This window comes from Poecilia mexicana, unplaced genomic scaffold, assembly GCF_051168715.1.
Source record: "Poecilia mexicana isolate PSO_F unplaced genomic scaffold, ASM5116871v1 scaffold_4, whole genome shotgun sequence".
In the NCBI taxonomy this organism is placed as follows: domain Eukaryota; kingdom Metazoa; phylum Chordata; class Actinopteri; order Cyprinodontiformes; family Poeciliidae; genus Poecilia; species Poecilia mexicana.
The window spans coordinates 10,199,021-10,215,066 of NW_028263373.1; the positions used below are offsets into that span (position 1 = coordinate 10,199,021).

Consider the following 16,046-nt stretch of genomic DNA (forward strand, 5'->3'; position numbering starts at 1 on the left):
TTTTTTTTTTAAATTAAATACTTTATTAATTAAATTATCAATCATATTTGTCCATGCACTGCTCACACTCTCCCCCTGCTCTCTGCTAAGCGCTAGCTCCTCCTCCACAGCAGAGCCTGTCATGAAGCTCAGGCTAGTAAGCATGGCCACCGATGATGGTGGATAAACAGTTTTGTTTTGTTATATTAGGTTGTTTCTTCTTCATTGGCACAGTAGCAGCAATGCATCAGTCTTGAACGTGAATGTGCTGTGAGGGAGGTCGTGAGGAGGTCTTGACAGTGCCAAGGAAACTCATCCTGACCCTGATTAGTTGTTTTTGACCAGAGTATTTCTGCAGGTGGCAGTCGGACCACAAGGAGGAGGCAGAGGAACTTGTTTTATTTTTCAGGGTTTTTATTTTATTTTATTATTATCTTTCTCATATTATTATACAGTCAGGGCATAGTGACAATTTTAACAAATGTATAATTTTCTTTTTAAATAAAAGTTACATATCGCAGCTTTAACAGTTTATGAATCACCGAGTTGTGGCACTTTTGGTCCTCCATACTTAATTGAGACAATTATATATTCTTTTTTTTTTCATCAGGTTGCAAGTTTTGTTCTACTTGTCTACTAATGAACCTTCATGAAAAATGTGTTAGCCTTAAACCCCTACCCTCAAAACTGCACGCATTACAGTTTCCTTAATATTCGGTTAATTCCTGCCACTATTTGAATTATTTATTTCCAGTCACGTTGGTCAAATTAAGAGTATTGGATCCCTCGCATTAGAAAGAGGTGTGATCCAACCCTCAGCCCCAGTCACTGCCGACTCCAGAGGCTCTGAGCAGCTCGGCTCCAGCAGTGATTGGTGAGTCGGTGGGGTAAGATGGCTGCATTGCTGCGCGCCGCGCATTAGTGGCATCCTGATGAAATGACGCAGGCCACAGTTTACGTTCAGTCCTCTCAGCTCTCAGCTTCCCAGTCTCCATAGCTCCGCTCTCACCCCCGGCACACAGCCCCGGAAGACCGTACGACCCGGCTGTCTGGCTGTTCCTCCAGTGGACCGAGCCACACCGGTTCCTCTGAGTAAGTACAAACGTGAGTTACTTTCCAGTGGTCTCACAAAGGTGCAGTTTGTGCCCCAGTCAGAGCCACGTTGTGGGTAATTTCTCGCCGTTTCCTGAGTGAGCCGTGATTATCCGGCGCTCTCCTTCGTCCGCGCACACGGAGCTTCGCATTTTGTTGTCTGCGGGGCTCCTTGAGACAACGCGACTGCTGCTTTTGATGTTATTTTTCACGCTTTAATTACGACAGGAGAAGAAGCGAAAGTGAGACGTCCTGTGTGACGGGCGGCAGGGGGGGGGGGGGGGGGCTGCCTCGGACAGCTTTGCCTCGGCGCAGTTCAAATTTTCCACTCATCCTGGTTGGCTGTGCCACCCTGTCCCGCTGCTCTCTGAGGCCGACTGTTTCAGGACGGACAGAGGGGAGACCTGTGCACAGCGAGGCTGCAGGCCGTTCACACACCGAGGAAGTCCAACCGCACACAGACTCGGGTTGAACCCCGCTCCCCCGCCGATCTGCCTTGCCCTGGGGGGGAAAACAAAGCGCCCAGTGTCTCCCTGTGATGCAGCCCGGACACAGCTGCTCGAGCCTCGGGGCTGCACGGGGCTGCATGCCGCTGCTCCTGCACAGAGACCCTCGTGACTTAACGACTCCCCCCTCGGCTCTTCGGCGTGTTATATCGAGCAGTTGTTTATTAATGCAGAGCTGCTCCAAGGTTGTATGAAAAACCCTAAGCAGATTTCACGTTGGGTCCCCCAAACCCCGGAATTTAAGCTCACCAGCTACTCCAGCACAACTCAACAACAAATTAAAGATATTATCCAGTTATGTACCCCCCCCCCCCTACCCACCAAATCGAACTGAAAACATTTATGCTTTGGGTGTATTTAGGTCAATGACACGAGGAAGCACAATTTGTAAACATCATGAAGGACAGGGGACTTTTGACAATTTTTGACATTCATTTTGAGTTGGTTCAACTTTTGTGTTGGTGCTGGAGTTTGACCCCATTGACAGAGCTAGAATGTGTTTGAATGAACTTTCGGTCTGACTGCTGACCAGTGGGGTTCTCTTCTTCCTTCTGGTGTTGACTGGAATGACTATTATGGTGTCGGGTGTGCCTAACGCTGACTTTTGGCTGATGTTGTGGGGGATGCCGATGTTCTGCATGAAGCCTTGTTTGGATTTGAAAGTCATGATGATGCATATTGGCCAGACTGCGTGCTTTCTCATGTTCAAAATGAAAGTAGAAGAGCTTTGATTATGAAATCTGGATATTCCAGTCTGCCTTCAGTTGTTGCCTACGTTTCTTGAAATCCGAACGGTGTCCTCCCAGATGTTTTGCAGTGGCTGTACAAAATACAAGTGAACATCTTTTTAAACATATTCATTTATACTTTTGCCTTTTCTTGCTATGTCCCTTTAGCATATACACAAGTATTAATTATGCCAGTTCCCATAAAAGCTAAGAGAACAACAGAAAAATGTGGGGTTTCAGAATCCCATAATATCTCAATCGTCACAGTACCTTTGACATTGCACAATCTTAATTAGACGGTGAAATATTCTTTTGCTACTCAGATCACACTAAATAAACTGGATGTGTTTTTTTTTAAACTTACACATCACTACAAGACAAGAAAACCTATCAGTTCACATTATAACGTGACGTTTCTCAAGCTTTTGTCTTACTTACATCTTGTCAGCATCTGAGTTAGTTCAGCTGTTCTCCTTGTGATTACAAGAAACCACAGAAGAAGTGCAACCGTGCACTGACAAGCCGCTATGATGCAACATGTTTCTCTGCTCAGACACAAGCGGCAGAAATTCCTTTTATTTCAAAAATACTTTATCCCCCAGGTGAAATAAAACGCATCATAGATCATATCACCCAAGAACGAGTCATTGTGGACGGTGATGCAGCGGGGCACGAAGGACCTCCAGTAGCAGTCAGTGTTGATGCAAATCTGAAGAAGCCTCTGATTGAAGACACTGTTGCCGGGGACAATAATAACATGTCCTGGATGACTCGTTCAGTTGACAAGCACTGCTATTCCAGCTCGTTTGCTTTTGCTGCTTTTCTTTAAATCTATATCTGGCTGTATGGTTAGAGAGACGTGGGATACGATCCTTGTCTTTAATGATCGTCGTTTCAAATCCTCTGGGATTTGAGGACAAATTTCTGAGTCACTCTTAATGTATTCACTGATCATTTTAAAGCCATCAATAATTTTCTTTAATATCTGTCAATTTCAGATTGCTTGTAAAGTTTGCTTACACCCGGTGCCGGTTCTGTGCTTGTGACTGCTCATAAAGGAGGACGGTCAGGAACTGCTGGAAATGAGTAACAACGTGACAGCAAGAGCAGACTTGATAAAACAGGCTCGTTTATGGCTCATTAGAATCGTGTCTATTTTAAAACGGACTCTTCTCCAGAAGTTTTCCAACCATCTGCCTTGAAATCTTGCTTACAGTCACTTGTTACTGAAGACTTTAGCATAAAATGAGTTACAGTACAGATGTCCTTTTATTATTTGTTATGCAGCTCCTGGTTGGGGACAGTGCAGGACTTGTTACAAGCTTCCTACACGGTCTGGAAAAGTTTGGAATTTGATCCGGGTCACTTTCAGGTCTGGATGATGATGATGATGATGGGAATATAAAGTAGAGTGAGGAAAATCTTTTTAATTCTAGTCGGGGGGTGGTGGGGGGGGGTTCATTGTCTCAGTGTCTAAATGTTGCATATCTACTCATCCAGCTACTTATCCGTCCATTCATTCATCCATCTGTTCTTTGGTTTATCCATCCATCCATCCATCCGTTTTACTTGAGTCCATCTGTCTGCCCAGTGTCCATTTGTCCAGCCGACCTTCGCTACATTTCCCGACAGTCGTTGGTTTTTGCTGGCTCCACATTCAAACATTTGACCACTGCTGAAATATCTGCCACAAATCCACAGTAACCTTCCTATAATTGTCTAAAAAATAAAGGACTATGAAAATGTGAGTGTTGAAACCTCTGAAATTTTGACACTTAAAATGTGTTGAACGTCAGTCAGCAGTAATCCGTAGATCTGTTAAGCCTGCTTTGTGGTTTATTTCTCATCTGCCTTCCTTCACGTCTTTGCTGCGCAGCATGTTGTTTATGTGCGTGCTTATTGCTCACATATGGCTTTTTGATCTGGTGACTGTACAGAAAGCACCAAAAGTCTCACTCCTCCTCACTTTATTTAGTTTTTTTTTTTTTTTTGCTCGCTTTCTCTGAGGCATGAGGAGGAGCTATTCCTAGCCCTCCTCCTCTCTCCTTCCTCACCCTTTCAATCACCGCCATCATCTGCCCCATGCCCCCTTCACCCCCAGCTGATGAAAAGCAGCTCAGATGAGCGTTTGACCCCCCGTCGGGGTCCTCACGTAACAACTTGGTGGAGGGTTTCCTTGACGACCAGGATGTCTTCTCGTCCCTGCGCGGGCGTTGGGAGGGAGTTTCCGCGTCTGTCTCTCACATGCGGCTCGTGTTTGCTTTGCAGTCACTGTGCTGTCAGGTGAGATGATGTAGTCTACATTGCGGTGCAGAAAGCACAAGGCCAGCACAACCTGATCCCTCTGCGTTCGCTTCGGCTGAGGGCAGCGCTGGACTGCTGGGTCGTCTGCCCGACTCGGTAACGGTCAAACCTGCAAATGTCGCTGCATCAAACGCCATGGGTGCAGACCCGTGCAGTCCGTGCGCTGTGATGTGGTGCTTTGGGTTTTCCACGCGTCTGCACGCGCTGCAGGGGACGTGCGGCTGTTGCGTGGTTGTGGGCTGTGTTTGCGCCGGTTCTGTCTTCTGACTCCTCGCCTTTTATGTCAGCGGGGGAAACGGCCTTTCGCGGGGTGCGCTCGTGTCTGTTCGCAGCATCTGTCTGTGTGTCCGTGACTGTGTTTACACTTCAGTTTCTGCTCAGAGCCCAGCTGGAACAAGAGATGGAGACGGAGTGCTGCATTGGTTTAACCTTTTTTTTTTTGTTGTTAATTTTTTATTTTGGTTCTTTTGGATCATCCTTCTCAGTTTCTCCCTCTAAAGTAAGAGGATCTTTTGTTCTCTTTGTTGTGCATAAAAAGGACCCAGAGGGATGTCTGCGAGCCAATATTATGATAATCTAACGAGTGTTAAACCTTCACCCAGAGTCTACGGGTTTAATGATATTGGAACAATTGTGTGTTGAAGAGGTGAATAAATGATGATTAAACTACAAACTTTGGCTGTTGTTCAGGTATTTAAAAAAAAAAAAAAACGACCAGCATCATAAAGACCAAGGAACACAGCAGACAGGTGGTGGAGAAAGTTGTGGAGAAGTTTAAAGCAGGGTTGGATTATAAAACAATATTCCACGCTCCACCTACACTCACAGGCCAGGAAAAGAGAGCATTAATCAGAGAGTCTTTGAAAGAGCAGCGAAGACCCACAGCTTAGGTGGGAGAATCTGTTGAAAGGACAAGTCGAGCGGCAAGAAGAGAATCATCGGTAAAGAAAGGCCGTATTAAAAGTGTACCACAAGTAGTACAGGGGATGACGTGTTGGTAGGTACTCTGGTCAGATAACACCAAAATGTAACTCTCTGGGCTAAATGCCACAAACCACGAACGCCTCAACTCCACTAGTTGTCTTTGGCAGAGTTCAGAGTTGATATGAGATAGAATAGAGAAATAATAAAAGTTGTAAATGGAGCCAGATGTTTACCCTCCAACAGGACAACAGCCCCAAACATTCATTGAGGGCTACAACAAAATGCTTTAGATCAAAGTGGGTTCTTGTGTTAGAATGGCCCAGTTAAAGTCCAAACCTAAATCCAACCGAGAATCTCTGTCGAGAGTTGGAAAAATTGATGTTTTATGGATTCTATCAGTCAAATAAGGTTGAGCTAATTTATAAAGAAGAATGGAGAAAGAAGTTTATCTAACGTTGCAAAGCTGATAAAGGACAACAGACTTGGAGCTGTAATTCCAGCAAAAGATGGTTCTACTGAATGCAAATGCGTAAAACACTTTTTGGAAGTTTATAGGTGGGAATAAAAATGGATAACCGTATATGATTTTCCTCCCATTTCACCCTACTTTGCGTTGCTCTATCAAACACAGTTTGAACGAAATACATTCGAGTTTCTGGTTGCAACGGAACAGGATGGAGTCAGTCCAAGGGTCGTGAATCGGATTTACATGGACTGTTTGCTTCGATTCAGGAATCCTTGTGTCTGAAAAGACAGACATCTGATTAATCAAACCCATCAAATCCAGCGGTCAGATTGCCAGTCCATCATTTGAACAACATAGACACAGGACAAACAACCATGCACACACTCATATATCTGAGGCCAATTTGGAGAGACGAATGAACCTAAGTTCAGGTTTTGGACGTTGAAGGAAGCTGGAGTACGCAGAGAGAATCCACACATTAAACGGGCAAAACATGCCAATTCCATGCAGAAAGACTCCAGACTGGGATTCCAACTCTAGACCTTCTTGCTACAAGGCAACAGTGCCGCAGTATTTTTTCTGGCCATGCATGCAAAGAAGGTTCAAAATCAAGAATAATTGGACCAAGCTAGTGCATGTGCCTAAAATCAATATGTATGTAAAAATTAACCCACAAAAACAAATGTGCTGCTGCATTACTGCTGGATGAAGGTACAGCATAGACATTTGGGTCATTGTGATGATTTTGGCACACACACACACGACTGACCATCACGTGTCAAATGTCTTCCCAATTTAGGAAAGTTTGCACCAGTATGATTGCTCACATTGCCATTACGAACCAACCCAATTGTTCACTGTTGGTAGGCTCTTAAAGGGATGCCTTGTTGATGTAAGAGGAACAGAGCTGGTTCTCATCTGGACGGAGTAGCGTCATGGACATGACGCTATCCTTTTTTTTTTTTAAAGGTTTTTTGGCTCTAGTGGCCTTTATTTGAAAGTAGTTCAACAGGAAATAGGGTAATGAGAGAGGGGGGAAGACATGCAGCAAATGTCACCAGGCCAGGAATCGAACCTGCAACCACCGTCACGAGGACCAAGGCCTCAATACGTGGGTTGTGCTTTGCCCCTGCGCCACCACAGCACCCCGACACCAGCCATTTTGAGATGTGAGGCACAGAGACTCCTCTGCAGCTCCTCGGCGCAGGCCTGAAACAGGGAAACATTTCAGCGCGCTCTTTTTTTTTTTTTTTTTATCAGCCAACATAACGGATTTGAAACAATTTATCCTGCAGCACGCTGCTCACCGGTTATGCTGGTGAAGGATATTTATTTCCTTCAGTCTTGGTAATTACTAATGAATATTAATGCGGGGATCCTCTTTTTTTTTGCAGCTCGTGGGCCGGTTTGTTAGCAATTCAGATGGATCTGGGTAAGAAAACGTAAACAAGGTTGACCTTGCGTGGTTGGCTGCTGCGCCGGAGCGGGCCCACTCTGTCGGCCTTGCAGCTGTCGCTTGGAAAAAAAAAACCACACGATGAACAGACGCACTCATATTAGTAAATAAATATATTAAAGCAGTCAGTGTAAAGATCAGACATGAATCCGAGCACATTAGGAAAACGTCTCTTCATTTATTATTGCAACTTTATCTTTGGCTAGGATTTCTTCAGTGAGGTCATGTTTTAATTTTATTTCTCTCAATGACTTTTGTAAAAAAAAAAAAAACTTCCTTTTTACATTGATTTATATTTTCAGATTTCACATTCCAACCTGGCTTTTTTTAAGGTTTTTTTTGTTGTTTTTGGCATAAGTGGCCTTTATTCATTAGTAGCTGGACAGGAAGTGGGGAGGGGGAAGACTTTCAGGCAACCACCGAGCCACATGACGCCCCAACAATTCGGCTTTCATCCAGCTCTGATCATTTTGGTTTTGGAGTTGCTGACAGTAGCACTCGCCACATAATGTCTCCCGAGGTGCTTTAAGAGGAAAGCTTTGTAATTTCTCAAAAACCCAAATAAGTTTGGGTTTTTGAGAAATTATCATTATTGATTTGCAAATTGTGATCAGAAGCATCTCCGCTTCATCCCAGTCCAGATATTTCTGACTATTATAAATTTTAACTTATCCAAGTTTGTCCGGATGTCAAAATAAAACCAAAATGGCCCCCTCACCTCATGGCTGAGTTGGAAGCCAGCTTCGGGATTGTGCGGTTTAATTTATTTTGAAAGATGTTAAAACCCAAATTGGCTAAGCGTTTTTTTTGTTTGAAAATGTCTCCAGTGTCGTAACAAATTGAAGGGAAGATCTTTAAAATTGAGAGGCTAAGAAACTCTGCAGCCATTCGTTAAGTTAACAGCATTCCATTTAAGAGCGGCGTGTTTGCGTTGGTGTGGCTTGTCAGACTGATGTAGAGCCCAAACTGCAAGGAGATTAGAGGTGAGGCGTTTGCTGCCTGCTTAAAGTAAATATTATGATGTATTGGACTTGAAGTTGCGCTGAAGTACTGTTCTGTCAGAGGAGTAGGGAACGGGGGGGGGGGAGGCGAAGCCGCAGAGACGCAGGCGACATTGTGCAGCGCAACAGACACGGCTCTTCATCAGGGGGTCTCGCCGCTGCAAAACGATGACACAGTGACAGAACATGTTGCCACAAAGTTTACACTGTGTTAGTGATCACTTCATCAGGGAGCGCTGCAGATGGTTTTTATGCTTCCATATTAAAACCAGTGTGGGTTTTTTTTTTTTTTTTTGCCCTTAAAAACAGTTATTGCTGCCAATTTTTTTTTTTTAATGCATAGATTTGAAACCAGATATTTACCACACTGCATAAAAACCTGGTTTTCTCTCTCAAGTTCCCCCTAGAAATTAATGCCTTCTATAAACAGCAATGTTGGGCGTAGAGGCAGAACGAGCTCACTGCTTGGAGGCCATCAGTCCGTGACGCAGCCGTCTGGAGTTTGATTCCCTAACCTTTGGGCCGTTTGCAGCATGTCTTTCCCTTCCTTTTCTCTCTGCCCATTTTCCATGTAATTACTAATCCAAGGGCCGATATTCTGTACTTTTTTTTTTACTTCTTTCATTGGTTCAGCACACCTGAATAAAAGATGATTCATTACCAGGCCTCTGCAGAACATTGACATGCTGAGGAGAAATTTGGACCATTTGAATCGGCCGTGTTGGAGCAGAGACACTGAACCTGGAATACTGGAGCTGAACAACTAGAGGTTTTAATGAATTGGCTGCCTGAATTCTTATTAATTTACATATACAAAAAAAAAAAAGCAACAAAAACAACTTATTCTCATGATGTTATCCTTGGTATGTTGCCAGAACTACTAATGGGTGTGTGTTGTTATTTTTGAGTTGGCCATTGCAAAAACCTCAAGGCTTTTGTTTAACCAGTGTTTGGAATACATTTAAAATGGTCTACCTCAGCCCACAGCATGATGCCACCACCACCGCGCTTGACGGGTGATACAACATTCTTGGGTTTTAAAGACTCACTGTGACTCCTTCAGTCATTCTCTAGTTATTATGGCCAAAATGAAGATGCAGTTTCAAGGAGCTCCACCAGTTCAGCTTTACTAGAGTGGACGATCGCAGCTCTGTGAAGTCATAAATCATTCTGGTCTACTCCACTTCTCCCATGTCACTCATCTTGGGCTGCATACCTAAGTTTATCAAGAGCTGTGTAAATTACTCCGCAGAAACAGGACTGAATTTGACTTTACAGGGATATCAGCAGGCCTGTTTATTTGCTCCTAAATCGCACTGGACAGATTTTTACTACCGTTGAGCTGTCCACTTGTGACACACGTTAGCGCCAGGTCATGACAGGACCCGAGATACACGCCGCCATGAGTTGTTCCCTCCATGTGATCTGGGGCATGTTTGCCTCCAGTATCATGACGATGGCCTAGCAACCGCAGACGCTTGTGATTTTATTTAGTCGCGTTTCATTTTTATCTCGGGTGCATTCAAACAGAACAGACTTATCTAAATGGCTCGGGGGCAAAGGTGAGGAGGACGATCGTATAGTGGAGGCGATTCAGGAGTGATGACCTCACTGACCTGCTAAATGAAGAAACATAAGAACCCCACATAGCTTTAATGTGGACTTTTTTTCAGAAAATGTTGGAAATGTATTTTCTTTTTTTGAAGGACCAAGATTTAGAAATGTGTCCCTCTTAAGAACTAAATAAAAGGTTAATCAAGCTGAAAATAAACAATTCAGCAGCTGATCTGCCAGCTGACCTTTCATATTTTTTTAACTAATACAATAGATTCAATACTATTTAATTTGTAAAAAAAAAAAACAAAAAGAGAGAGAGAGAAAAAAACATCTATTCAGTGGTGTCACTTTTTTGACATGTCATGTGAATTGGCTAAAACCTCTGTTGGTGTGGAAACTTCTGGTTTTCAGTAGGGCTCACCTCCGCCCAGTTGACTTCAGTTTAATATAGAGAAGTGCAGAGACACAGAGTGGCTTGATAAAGCTGTGTTTCACATGAAGGGCCTGCCCAGGAGAGGTGAGTCTCCGTCCACAGGTAAATCTTCGTCTCTTCCTCATCACACTGAGGCCTTGATGTTAGGGAAGATAAAAAAAAAAAAAAAAAGGCAAAAACAAGTCCAGCAAAACCTCCATGTGTGACTCCTCTCTCTCTCATTCACTCTTTCACTTCTGTCGAGCCAGTTTTTCAGGCTCCGAGGCTGATTGCTCTGCCTCTGGCTCAACCTAGTGTTTGAGAAACCTTCACACCTCTCTGCCTGTGAGCACAGTGCATGTTTATGCAAGCATGTGTATCTCCCTCATCAGGTCCCCCACCCCACCCCACTCATCTACAAGTTCCTCCTTTGACAAACTCCCTTGTAAAGTTGGCTTTTTTTTTTTTTTTTTTTCTTTTCAGAACTCGGAGCATGTCACGTCCCAAGTTTCAAAGTTTGCAGGCGTGGGCAAGTTTTTCTGTTTGCCAATTCATCTCCATTTTATGTGTCTGAGTTGCTGCTTGGTGTTGAGGATGCCACGCAACTTATCGTGCTTTTAGAATGAGTCAGAGCCGTGCGTTTCCAAAGCTCAACATTTTCTGACGAGGTATTTTATATGTGCAAATGGAGCTTCATCATAGAAGGAATGCAAGAACTGCAGCCTGACACGAGTGGCGTTTGCAGATGACGAAGAAAGATGCAGCTTTGTTTTGGAAAGCACGAGTGCGAGGCATCTGGAGCTACATGCAGTCGGGATCTTTGTTTTTATCCCTGTCACATGTAGCCCGTTTATCAGATCATGTCGGCTCAGCGTGTGTTTATGTGTGTGTGGGAAAGGGAGACGGCTGGCGCGCTCGCTGGACTAAGCCTGCCCCATTGACACACTTTAGATTTTAACGGGTGCGGGCGAGCTCTGAGTGGCACGGTGCAGCTGTCCTGTGGGTTAAATCAACACCGAGCGGCGCCACGCCGCGGGCTGGCTCGTGGTGGAGAGTGGACCTGTGCGTGGAGCGCTGAAGGACCGGCTCACACCAATTCCTGCTGCACTTTAGATGCTTAAGCGCATGTGGAAAAAAAATAAATAAAAAAGGCGTAGGAGGATGCAAACAAGTTGGAAACTGGAATATTCTGATACTGATGAGGCTTTGACAGGAAACTGTCTGTGCTTTGTTTTTAAAAATTTTTTATTTTCTTCGGCCTATATGCTTTCCACAGTGGCTGAGGAGAAGCCTTTCTGGCTCTTTGGGTATTAAAAATTGTGTTATAAGACACTTTGCGACCTTTTGCCTTTTTATAAGCCTCTCTATGTATTTATAGGTGTATTCTGCTGTGTAATAGTCCATCTACTTGCCTTAACTCCAAGTAATAGCAGCTTGCGGCTCCACAAAGCCTAACATTATCCCCGCACAACAACAGTTCTTCGTCTGCCGGGTCTATTTTTACCCAGTTCCTATTCACAATTTGGTGCTTCAATACACACAAATCAAAGCCCTTCAAACAGACGCTGCCCACACACCAAGGACCCTTTGAAACTTCAAATCTGTCAAGGCTGCACAGATTTCTCAATACACCTCCTCCAGAGGTTTTCCTGAAGGGAGTTCCTGCTTTTCTGCTCAACTGAGATTTACTTCAGTTCCTCCGCGCTGACACGGCGCCTTGAAAAGGCACTCATTCATTTGTGTATGTGCTTTGTTGGGTTTTTAATGCGATGTGGTAGCAGTGGTAGTATTATTAGTAGTAGCCTGTGCTGCAGATTCAGCTTCAGGTCAATTAGATTGCACATCTAGAGGTGGAGATTTTTGTCCATTCTTGTTCGCAGAATAGCTCTACTTGAACGGATTGAACGGAGATTCTTAATTGAGCTGGACTTTGACTAGGCCGTTTTAACACATGAATATGCTTTTGATCTAAGCCACTAAATTGTAGCTCTGGCTGTATGTATGTATAGTCCTTCACAAGTTGACGCCTCTAATGTTCCTGTGTTGGTATGTTCCTCACCACATGATACTACCACCTCCTTGTTCAACAGCAGGCATGCTGTGTTCAGAGTGATGTTAGTTTTCTGGCGCATAGCATTTGGCATGTTGGCTGAAAGGTTAGTTGTTAGTCTCAGACCAGAACAGCTTCTTTGTCGCGTTTGCCGTGTCCCCAACATGGCTTATGGCAGTGTTTCTCAACCCTGGTCCTCACCGCCCCCCTGCTCTGCATGTTTTAGATGTGCCTCTATTCCAGAACAGCTGATTCAAATGATTGCATGACCATCAAGTACTGCAGAAGCCTGTTAATCACCCAGAGATACAATTCAGGTGTGTGGCAGAAGGGAAATACCTAAAACATGCAGGACAGGGGGGCGGTGGGACCAGGGTTAAGAAACACTGGCTTATGGCAAACTGTATTTCCTGTGTCTTTCTTTCAACAATGGCTTTCTTCTTGCCGCTCTCCCATACAGTATAGCTTTTTGAATTTCACAACCAATAGTTATCCTGTCAACAGATTGCCTTTTCTGAACAGCGGATCCATGAACGTCCTCCTGATAAACTATGAGCCTGTTGGGTGTTTTGCTTGAAATGTCATAGCCACATTTTCCACAATCTGACATCTAACCTGTCTAGCGAGTTACTTGGAAAATCTGCCAACTACCATGATGTAATTCTGTTTGGTGCGGTAAATTGCTGCGTCGGTTACCATTGCAACATCTAACGTAATTTCACCCAGGGTTGCATCTCCCCATATTTACCGGTAGCTACGTTCATCTTCCTATCAGGTCTGACCAGCTTACTGGTCCCAGTTGCAGAAAAGCCAAATCATGATGCAGCCACCACCCTGCTTCACAGTGAGAATGACGTTTCAGGTGATGAGAAGGGTTTGTTTTGCAAATAGGTCAAAAAAGTTCAATCTAAGTCTCATCTAATGCGTCTTACTTGACTGTGTTTCAAACTGTATCTGCTGTCGTTTATCCCTATAACTGACATAAACTACTATTCAGTACTTTTCCACCATATTCGTGTGACGCGCTCTGGACTCGATAAAGTGCTAAACAAGTACCAGCCATTTACTATTTACCATAGGGTGGAAACTGTGGGTTTGTCACTGTCAATATTTGCAATATTTCTCTACATTATCTTGGTCGTTTCTTTCAAATACTCTACTGTCTTCTTCCAGTTGGTTTCCCTGGATTTTATTATCCAAGCAAAGAGGGACTGGACACAAAGTGCACTCCACACTTTTCAAATCTTTTGTTAAAAAGAGGTTCCAAAACCACATATCGTTTTTCGTCCACTTCATAATTCATTGCTCCTTTGTGTTGGACTCTGAACCTGTTTTGTTGGAAGTTTTGCTAACATTTCTGGTTTTAATCTTACAAAATTTGAAAGCAGGGGTGTGAATACTTTCTGTAGCGCTCTCTCTGCTGCTTCCACCTGTGACAGCTCGTTACTCTGCACACACACCTCGTCTTGATCGGTGCAAGATCCTCGTTTGTGTTGCTCATTCAGCGCGGGCAGATTACGCCGGATGAGATTATTTATGACAACGTGCCTCTGACTGCAGAAAGATCATCCTGATGGCTACAGTGGGATTGGTGTGAGGCCGAGTCGGAGCTGCAGCGAGAGGCGTCCCAGGAGCACCAGAGGTGACGGCACAACAACCAGCTCTGCAAGCGGCGTCTGCCTGATTGCTTCTCCCTTGCTACGGCTCCGTCTCGCCGGTTGAGGCCCGTCGGGAAACAAACGTGAGCTCCCGTTCGGGCTCTAGAGATTAACGTTGATTCACCAGGAAGGCAAATCCTCCTACCGTTCGACTGAGTCGTCTAAAGCAAATTGAAGCTCAGTTAGTCTCAGAGCGCTGGTTCAGCGTCTCTCCGCGCCGCATACACCTGGTACTTTGTAGCTGGATAAGACGGGTCCGGTTGGCTCCGCCTGAACACAGGAATAAACACTGAGCCTGTCCAACTTCAAACGCTCTGAGGGTGGAAGGAGGGTCAGACGGTGCGTTTGAAGGTCTCCACTCGTTTTTTTTCCCCCCTCCTCTCTCACTCTATTGTCCATCCTTTTCTTGACCCTTGTCAAGCCGTTCTCCTCTTCGCCCTCCTCTTCGTCTCAGTTTCGTTTGAGCAAAACAGATTCTCACTGGCAGCAATCAGAAGGGATCTGACAACGATGGCGTTATGTCTTAGTGAGTGACATGGAGTCCGCCGACGATCCGTTTGACTGACAACGATCCTCACTGCTTTGTGTGAGGCCCCCCTGCTGGGTGGGGAGATGCTACCACATGTTCAAGATGATTGAAATAAAGTTTAATATTGTTGTTGAACTGATTCATCAGCTTCCTCCGGATACGCTCAGTAATTTGACATTAAAACAAACTAAACGTTTTCTCTTTTGAGTCAGTTACGATGTCAAAAATAATTATTTTCTAAATCAATCAAGCTTATTTGTATGGCACAATTCGGCAACAAGGCATTGCACATCAAATGTTCCACTTGTTACGGTTCAGAAGCGGCTCTGAACAGGTGGGGTATTGGTCTCGATTTAAAGAAACGCAGTGTTTTAGCTCCTTTGCAATTTTCCGTAAGTTTGAGATGCATCAAAGCTGAATGCTGCTTCTAGGAAAACCGTTTCTTTACTGTGGATATTGGACGCTTCTTGCCGTCTTATCGGCAGCATCTTCACAAAGCCGTTTAATTTTCTTCTGGGATTGATCTCGTTTCTCAACTGTATGACTGACATTCTTATCTGTTTACTCTGGTCTATAGTCTAATGTGGCATCTTCAGGCATCTGGAAAATTTAATGACCCGTATGGAGGTCAGCAAATTATTATTTTTAATGTTATGGCTGGTTTGCGTTGATTATTCCAGTGACGTCACACAAGGAAGCGGTGTGTAAAATACGTCCACATGCCGTCACTTAACTGAAATTGTGTGAATTATCAGAATCTTACAAAGTTATGATGCCACCATTTGGGTTTTGTTTTTTCCCCAAGTTTATAATGTAATCTTCTGATTTCGACAAAATTAATAGAAATTCTCTCTTATTTTGACACGTTGCAAATACAAATACTTTTTTTTTTAGTTGGGTTTGTTGACAGACACAGAGCTAATAAAGTTTAAGTGTATACAGTTTTCTAAAACATAGAAAACTTCTGCTTTCTGCACCCAGTTCCACATTGACGTGCATTTTATTGTGTGTGTGTTGTGACTGTAAATCTCTGCTCTCTGCCCCGTCCAGGTGCGAGTGCGATGAGGAGAAGTTTCAGACAGTGAGGTCATGGGCTGCACCTCGGCCAAGCAGGTGTCGGCCGTGCCCAACGATGAGGAGGGACGCGGGAAGGCCTACAGCAACGGAGACCTCTACTCTGGTCAGTTTTACTCCCGGCTGTTGAGGTGACGCCCGCAGCTCCGTCTCGCTCCGCGGCCGAGTTCAGCGCAGACCCGTGGCCTCGCTCTGAACCCGCGAGAGCCCTCTGGCAGAGCTGTGTCCTCTGGTTTGGAAAACAACTGCAGTTTTATTAGAGTCTTCTGTGTTTACTGCTCATGTGGGAGAGAGGAAGTACCCAGAGGGT

General features: G+C 44.4%; 1 protein-coding gene across 4 annotated transcripts in view; it reads left to right on the forward strand.

Moving 5' to 3' along the window:
• Positions 1 to 742: 742 nt before the first annotated feature.
• LOC106931148 (uncharacterized protein C1orf21 homolog) overlaps positions 743 to 16,046 on the forward strand; it is a 32,215-nt gene continuing 16,911 nt past the window's right edge. Inside the window, exons 1-3 of one of the 4 annotated variants that reach the window (XM_088004931.1) lie at positions 743 to 1,071; positions 14,036 to 14,216; positions 15,713 to 15,842. In XM_088004931.1, the coding sequence (XP_087861057.1) occupies positions 15,752 to 15,842 (91 nt within the window). In that variant the 5' untranslated portion in view covers positions 743 to 1,071; positions 14,036 to 14,216; positions 15,713 to 15,751. Of the gene's footprint in view, positions 1,084 to 13,972; positions 14,217 to 15,712; positions 15,843 to 16,046 lie in introns of those variants that run through there. The other 3 variants (XM_015009099.2, XM_015009098.2, XM_088004932.1) reach the window with 3 other exon arrangements.